The 8,727-nt window shown below is 50.9% G+C and overlaps 1 protein-coding gene across 1 annotated transcript; it reads left to right on the top strand.

The window, feature by feature from the left end:
• Positions 1-734: 734 nt before the first annotated feature.
• Positions 735-8,414, top strand: LOC128784938 (transmembrane protease serine 9-like). Its single transcript, XM_053936887.1, has 9 exons — positions 735-2,319; positions 2,599-2,814; positions 3,129-3,394; positions 3,670-3,919; positions 6,020-6,109; positions 6,387-6,608; positions 6,923-7,188; positions 7,460-7,605; positions 8,018-8,414. Exons 1-9 carry the CDS (start codon positions 2,249-2,251, stop codon positions 8,201-8,203), a joined length of 1,713 nt encoding a protein of 570 aa, XP_053792862.1. The 5' UTR covers positions 735-2,248; the 3' UTR covers positions 8,204-8,414.
• Positions 8,415-8,727: the final 313 nt, after the last annotated feature.

The raw sequence follows: 8,727 nt of genomic DNA, 5'->3' as shown, positions 1-8,727 counted from the left end.
TGGCAGCAATGGGACTCTATGGTGGCCATGGTGGCTTTATTCTGGGCCATGGTGCTGAGCAGCCATGCAGTCCCAGCCCCTTCCATGAGCCTGGCAAAAAGATGAGAAGCTTTCTGCTTCCAGCACCCCAGATTTCCTGCTGATACAACAACCCCACAATGAGGTAGGTGGTATTGAATTAAAGAGTGCTAGAAACTCCATCTGTCTTTTCCTCTGTACCCAGGACAAGTAATCAGGACTCAGTAATTTTGCCCTTGGCAACTACAGGAACATTTTGTGTTTGCATTTCAAACCTGTGGCTCCTTAGGCAATACACAGGTTAGACTTGAAATTAAGCAGATGAAAAATCCTTTGGTTGTCCAAGAGAGAGTTGTTCAATCCTGTTTTTCCGAACAAGCGTAGAATTACATGATGTGGAGTAATAGGAAGGATACTCTTCAAAAACAAGGTCATAGTGTGGAAAAAGTTGAGACAAGAGGCTGGTAAATTTGCAGATGCTCTAAGTAAATATATAAAACCTGTAAAGAAAACTATATAATGACATTTTAGAATTGTAATATGCACAGTCACTAGTAATGTCAACTGAATTAATAAAGAGTATGCAAGAAACGAAATTAACAACATGGTTTGTCATTCTTTAGTGAAGTGCTCATCACATTATGAAAATTTTCCTCATTAGAGAATAGTGAACAGTGTAAGACTGTCATATCCCTGCCTGGTTTGCTGTACATGAAGACTGTGAAAAACGCCAATCACTTGGTTTTTAAAATTTTTAAAGTTTAATAATAATAAAATGGTTATAAAAATAGTAATACAATTAGAGTAATAAAAATTTAGAGTTAGGACAATTATAAGACAATAAAAAGCAAAGAATTACGGATGTCCGGATGCTCTTGGGCCCTTAAGCCGGATAAGCATGCCAGATAAGCATTCCTTTGTGAACAAAGGAATAACCTTAAAAGCAATAGCCTGTTGCATATTCATACATCCATACATGATGCATAAATTCCTTGCAAATTAAGAGCTTTTCTGGTTTTTGTCAACTTCTTCTCCTTAATCCCGGTGGTTCCATAAAGATGGAGAGAAGGTGGAAGAATGTTTGTCTTTTCCAATAAGGAGGCTGTAACTCTTTATGGGCCCCGTCACTGCCATCTCTGTGCGAAGAATTTCTTGATTATCTCATCTCTTTCTTGAGCTAGTTAAAAAGTATCTTACATAGTATAGATTCTATTTTAACATTGTGTTATAACCTAAAAATACATTTAACACACTACTTGAGAGAATTAATACAGCATAATTTTCCAACATTACACATATAATATTCATTGTAACATTTGCGAAAAGCCAATCATAAAATATGCATTTTTCACAAATGAGAACTACCAAGATACCAATGAAAGCATAAAAGAAGGCAATGAATACTCAGCAAATAACCTGATATTTCAAGACAGTCTTGAGTACACTTTGGCTACGCAATAACCCTTTGTGTATTTGTTAAAAGTTCAATAGTTCCTAATTTTTAATGATTCATTATACATATATGGATGGCCACAGAAAACAAAACTACTTTGAAAAACATCTGACATAATTTTAAGTTCCTAAAGACATTCAGATAAACACTTACTAGCTAAAATTAACTATACATTTCCAGTAAGAATAATAATTTGCATTGGAATACATGCTGCTGAACAAAGGGCTTAATGCAGTTTACAAAAATAGATAATTAGGCTATATACAGATTTACACTATAGGAAATAATGTTAAGGATTTGTTTGGAGTCAACACAAGAAATTACAAAAGGGAAAGGCTTCAAAAGGCTTCAAAAGGAGAGAGAGTAGGTTTACATTAGATATTAGGAATAAATTCTTGACTGTGAGGTTGCTGAGGCACCATCATGATTGCCCAGAGCAGCTGTGGATGCCCCATCACTCAAAGTGCTTGAGAACAAGTTTGAGCCAGGCTCTTAGCAGCAAAATCTAGTGCAAGTAATCTCTCTCTCCCAATGGCAGGGGATCTCCAAGGTCCCTTCGACCCCAAACCATTCTGTGGTTCCTTGATTCAATGTTGTTCCTCCCTCCATTACCCCTGAGCAACAAATCCCCAGAGAGCCCAGAACATGGAACTCACTCTTCCGTGACATCAGCCCCAGGACACCACAGGCAGCGTGGCCGCTGCAGGCACTGCGGCTGTGGCTGTGCTGCTGCACGGAGCTCTCAGTGCTTGCAGCTGACACGTGCCTCTGGCAGCCATGAATTGGCTCAGCCTCCTTGGCCTGCTGACCGTGTCTGGGCTGGCACAGAGCATACAGACCACCTGCGGGTGAGTGGCCCCAGGACCTGGGAGGGAGCCACGGCAACACTTGCAGCCTTCCCTGGAGGGGACCTGCCTGTCCCCCATGGCCTGGCCACAGCTTCCGACCCACCACAGGAAGCCTCAGTTCCTTGCCAGCAGCCAGGTGCTGGCACGGACAGACGCACACCCCATGGGCTTCCTTGGCCTGCAGTGCGTGCAAGTCCTTGTGGGGAGGGCAGAGGGCTGAGCTTCAGCCTGAGCCACAGCAGGCCATGAAGCAGCATGGAAATGACTTTCTGCTTGCAGATGGACTTGCGGCCTCCGACCCATGGTGTCTGACTCCATACCTCCTGATGATGGCATGACACGCATCGTGGGTGGCACAGGTGCCGAGCCTGGGGCCTGGCCCTGGATGGTCAGCATCCAGCACCCCTGGTTACCAGGTGCAAAGCATTGGTGTGGAGGGTCCCTCATCACTGCAGAGTGGGTCCTCACAGCAGCCCACTGCTTTGACAACATCAAGTAAGGAGGAGCAGGAAATGGGAACATCCCCACAACACCAGCAGGTGCCCTGTGAGCAGCACCACCTGCTACTCCCATCCCCTTACCTCTCAGGCAGCCAGGCTGCCACAGTGCTCAGGAGAAGTCTGGGCTTGTGCCAAGGCTTCCTAGCAGCCTCCAGTTTGACATTCCCCCAGCCTAAGGCATGTGAGGGCACTCACACCTGCCAGAGCACTGCTCCCTCTCTGCCTTGCCAAGCAGAGATCTGGCAACTGCTGGGTGGCTACGGCACATGGCTCTGCTCCCTCTCAGCCCTCTCTCCATCTACCTTCCAGGAAAATTGGCATCCTGAACGTGGTGATTGGGGCCGCCCAGTTGACTCAGCCAGGCCCTGGGGCAGAAGTGCGCAAGATTAAGAGGCTACTTCGTCATGAAAACTATAAGAGAAGTGATATAAGTAATGATATTGCCTTGCTGGAACTGAATGAGCCTGTCCAGTGTAGCTCTTATATCCAGTTGGCCTGTGTGGCTGACCCCACCCTAAGAGTCTCAGAGCTCATCAACTGCTGGATTGCTGGCTGGGGTTCAACCACAGAAGGAGGTGAGTTCTCAAAAGGGACTCCTGCCCACAGAGCAATCTCAGCACACAGGGGAGAGGGTTTGGGCTTCCCCACAGCAGACGCCTAAGCCAGGCTGCAGGACGTATACCTCTGCAGAGATGGGCCTGGCCCAATCCCCAAAGGCTGGCAGCAGGGTCACAGTGCCCCAGTGCCTCTGCAAAGGCAAAGCTACCAAGGGAAGGCAATCCCCTCCAGACAGAGGAAGGGGAGAACTGGCAAAGAGCTGCTGGGGGTTCATTCCTTTCTCTGTTCACAGATGAAGACTCAAGTGATCACCTCCAGGAGGCCAAGGTCCAGCTCATCGATGTCCAGCTCTGCAACAGCAGTGGCTGGTACTCAGGGAAAATCCACACCCACAACTTGTGTGCTGGTTACCTGCTTTGCCCGGCCACTCAGTCACCCTCCCAGCCCCACCTTCCCACCACTCTGGGGGCTTCCCACACACACACCCCATCCAAATCCTGCTTGCCCAATGCCCCTCTTTTGCCAAAGGCCCAGAAAGCCCAGTTAGTGCTCTTGGCAGCACAGAGATCCAGGTGCCAAATGTCCATCCTCTGCACATCCAGGATTCCTGTGCAGACAGAAGAGAGAGTGCTAATTTACAGGACCCCAAGTCATTCACAGCCAAGCTTCTGGAGGCTCAAGCACCTGAATACAGTTCTGGCTGTGAGATAGGAGACAGCCCCAGTGCTGGCAGGGGCCACCCAACACCACCTTAATCTTCTGTGCTCTGCTGCAGGGTGACAGCGGTGGTCCTCTCATGTGCCAGGACAACAATGCAGACTCCTGGTGGGTTGTCGGAGTGACCAGCTGGGGAAGAGGCTGTGCCAGAGCAAAGCTGCCCGGAGTCTACACCTCCACTCAGTACTTCTATGACTGGATTCTGGCCCAGATGGGGCTGAGCCCATTTGGAAGTGCTTCCTGAACAGCAGGGTGGGCAAGATCTAGGGCATGCTGCAGTGCATAGCAACAGCTTCCTGCTGGAACAATGCCTGCTGATCCAAAGGCAGCCTCAGGGTCAAAATTTTACTCTTACCACACTCCTCTCCTGTGTGCATGGAGACCTTGTAGATGACTTAGGTGTTGAAGTAAAGTTGCCTATCATCACAGAGAACCATCTTTTCATTGCAATTCCAACTCCTGGGCAAAGCAAGGACTGCCACAATTGGCAAGTGCAGAATGAACCTGAGGGCAGATCTGCCAGGCACAAAAGGACAGAGTGGTTCCAAAGAGCCACTGCACAGCCAGAGTGCCTGGTCAGAGAGGAGAGTGCTCTGAGCCACCATGGGCTGGAGGAACCTGGCACATCAAGCCTAGGAAAGGGATAGGAAAAAAGCAGATACCTTGGAGGCAATGATCAAATGCACTGGGACTGCTGATTAGGGCCTGGTGTGAGCCTGGGCTAAGGGAACACATCTGGGAAACTCCCAAGCATGACAAGGGAAACTCCTGGCTCCTGACTGGAGTGCCAGTGCCCTAAGGCAGACCCAGATTTCATGGGCAGCAAAGGGGGATTGATGTGCCAGGTGGTCACACTTCACAGATACTCAAAGGAGGAGCTGGGGTCATTCTGGGGAGAGGAACCTGGCAGGAACAGTAGGAAAGCACACCAGGAATGCCAAGGTGTGTGGGCCAACACCACCTGCAACACCAAGTCTGTTGACAAATGTTCCAGCAGTGGTGCCCTAAGGTCCCATCTGGGTTGCAAAGTGCTGAGGAAACTTCCCTGTGTGAGCATTCCAGAGGCACAGGTGACTCCAACGAGCCAATGGTTGCCCCATTTGATTCCCTACCGACACCACTCTCACCCAGTCAGAGCAGGTTTCCATACCCATTCAACCTCAGGATTCCCCCAGCAGACTCGCAGATGTCGCATTCCGTAAAGAGCCACCGGCTCCTGCTGCAGCGCTCAGTGTCCATTCAAATCCTGGCCAGTGCCACAGCTCCCTGTGCCCTCTGTTATGCAAAGCATGGGCAGTTCACAGCCTCTGGTCCTGGGCTCCTGCCAGCCAGAGCTCAATCTGCAGCTGGCACAGCTCCCTGCCCCAAATGGGTTCCTCAGCCACTGCCTGCCGTGGGGACTGCACAGCCTCATCCTGCAAGAAGAGGGGCCTAAAGAAAGCAACAGAGAGTTTTCTTACAAGGGCAGGTCCTGATAGAAAAAGGGGCAATGGCTTTACAGTGACAGAGGGTAGCTTCAGCTGGGATCATAAGAAGGAAATCTTGATTGTGACAGTAATGTGGCAAAGGCATGAGTTGCCCAGAGCACCTGTGTGGATGCCCCATCCCTCAAAGTGTTCCAGGACATCTTCTGAGCCAGGCTCTGGACAACTGGATCTACTGCAGGTCATCCCTCCATGCCCAAGGCAGTGGGGTTGGAGCTAGATGATCACCAAGGTCCCTTCCACCCCAAACCATTTCATGGCTCACCAAGTAAACATTGCCCCTACCCAAGTGAGTCCCCGTACTGCAGAACCACATTGTGCCCAAGACATGGAACCCACCCCTCTGTGACGTCAACCCCAGGGCACCAAAGGCAGCGTGGCCGCTGCAGGCACTGCGGCTGTGGCTGTGCTGCTGCACGGAGCTCTCAGTGCTTGCAGCTGACACGTGCCTCTGGCAGCCATGAATTGGCTCGGCCTCCTCGTCCTGCTGACTGTGGCCAGGCTGGTGCACGGGACATGGGACAACTGTGGGTAAGTGGCGCCAGGCCCTGGGAGGGAGCCACGGCAACACTTGCAGACTTCCCTGGAGGGGACCTACATGTCCCCATGGCTGGGCCACAGCTTCCCACTCACCATGGGAAGCCTCAGTTCTTTGCCAGCAGCCAGGTGCTGGCACGGATAGACGCACACCCCATGGGCTTCCCTGGCCTGCAGTGCGTGCAAGCCCTTTGGGGAGGGCAGAGGGCTGAGCTTCAGCCTGAGCCACAGCAAGCCATGAAGCAGCATGGAAATTACTTTCTGCTTGCAGAGGGATATGTGGGCTCCGACCCATGGTGTATGAGTATGAGTACATGGATCATGACAATGGCACGACACGTGTTGTCGGTGGTGCAGATGCCAAACCAGGGGCCTGGCCCTGGATCATCAGCCTTAAGCATCCTGCAATACCAGGCACAAGACACCTGTGTGGAGGGTCTCTCATCACTGCAGAGTGGGTCCTCACAGCAGCCCATTGCTTTGACAAGATCAGGTAAAGAGATGCCAGAAATGGGGACATCCCCACAACACCAGCAGTTGCCCTGTCAGCAGCACCACCTGCTACTCCTGTCCCCTTTCCTCTCAGGCAGCCAGGCTGCCACAGTGCTCAGGAGAAGCCTGGGCTTGTGCCAAGGCTTCCTAACAGCCTCCAGTTTGACATTCCCCCAGCCTAAGGCATGTGAGGGCACTCACACCTGCCAGAGCACTGCTCCCTCTCTGCCTTGCCATGCAGAGGTCTCACAACTGCTGGGCTGCTGTTGCACATGGCTCTGCTCCCTCTCAGCCCTCTCTCCATCTACTTCCAAGGAAAATTGCCATGGTTTATCTGGTGATTGGGGCCACCCAGTTGACTAAGCCAGGACGTGGAGCACAACTGCGACGGATTAAGAAGTTAGTGCGTCATGAACACTATAATCCAAGTGACAAAAGTAATGACATTGCCTTGCTGCAGCTGAGCAAGCCTGTTGACTGCAACCCCTATGTTCAGCTGGCCTGTGTGGCTGACCCCGCCCTAAGCCTGTCAGAGGTGCAGAACTGCTGGGTGGCTGGCTGGGGTTCCACCACTGCAAGAGGTGAGTTCCCAAGAGAGAGAACTACAGAGCCAGCTCAGCACACTGGGGAGATGGCTTGGGCTTCCTCACAGCACAGGCCAAAGCCAGGCAGCAGGACATATACCTCTGCAGAAATGGGCCTGGCCCAATCCCCAAAGGCTGGCAGCAGGGTCACAGTGCCCCAGTGCCTCTGCAGAGGCAAAGCCAAACCTTAGGAAAGGGGATCCCCCTAAAGCATTGAAGCAGAATTGTTAAGGAGCTACAGGGGGATCATTCCTTTCTCTGCTAACAGCTCAAAAGTCAAGTGATGTCCTACAGGAGGCCATGGTCCAGCTCATCGATGTCCAGCTCTGCAACAGCAGTGGCTGGTACTCAGGGAAAATTCACACCCACAACTTGTGTGCTGGTTACCCTCAGGGCAACATTGACACCTGCCAGGTAGGAGCCTGCCATGAGACAACACAGCCCAGGGCCTGCTTTGCCCGGCCACTCAGTCACCCTCCCAGCCCCACCTCCTCCCCGACTGCTGTGGGGGCTTCCCACACACTCCCCATCCACACCTGCCTGCTCAGGCCTCCCCTTTGCCAGAAAGCCCCAAAAGCCCAGGTAAGTGCTCCTGGTAGCCCAGAGGTCCAGGTGCCAAATGTCCATCCTCTGCACATCCAGGAGCCCTGTGCAGAGAGGACAGAGAGAGCTCTACCCTACAGGATGCCAAGCTACTTGCAGTTAGGTTTCTGGAGGCTCAAGCGCTTGGGTACAGCTCTGGCAGGGGCTGTGGGAGGGAACGAGACAGCCCCATTGCTGGCAGGAGTCACCCAAAACCACCTGAATACTCTCTACTCTGCTGTAGGGGGACAGTGGTGGTCCTCTCATGTGCCAAGAGGAAAACAGTGACTTCTTCTGGATTGTTGGAGTAACCAGCTGGGGAAGAGGCTGCGCCAGAGCAAAGCGGCCTGGAATCTACACCTCCACTCAGTACTTCTATGACTGGATTCTGGCCCACATCGGCCTGGAGACAATTGAAAATGTTTCTTGAGCACCAGGATGGGCAGCATCAAGGGTGTACTGCAGTGCACAGCAAGTGTATCCTGCTGGGGCAATGCCTGTTGATCCAAAGGCAGCCTCAGGGTCAAAACCCTGCTCTATCCTGACCACACTCCTCTCCTCTGTGCACACAGACACTGGAATTGATTTAGTTGTTGAAATAAAGTTACCTTTGTTCCCAGGGAACTATCTTTTCAGTGCAATTCCACCTCCTGCGTGGTATTTACATGTCCTCTGAACAGAGAGAGACTTAGCTTTCTCAGGATTTTTCCTGAGAGAAGCTGTAAGAGAAGTAAAGAGAATCAAAACAATTCTTATCTCATTTGCTGCTCTTGTGTTTGTGCACATGTAGAATGTGTTACAGAGATTGTTTACTCAAGGTGATTTCTTAATTAGATACTGGTTATGGTGTTTTGGATAGATTGACCAATTAGATCACAGCTGTGTCAGGACTCTGGGTAGAGAGAGTCATGGTTTTTCTAATTAGTTAGTTAGTAATAGTTCTTGTTAGTAATA

This window comes from Vidua chalybeata, chromosome 3, assembly GCF_026979565.1.
Source record: "Vidua chalybeata isolate OUT-0048 chromosome 3, bVidCha1 merged haplotype, whole genome shotgun sequence".
Taxonomy (NCBI): Eukaryota; Metazoa; Chordata; class Aves; order Passeriformes; family Viduidae; genus Vidua; species Vidua chalybeata.
Note: the sequence above shows the minus strand (reverse complement) of the source record. Positions and strands in the feature narration are given on the sequence as shown.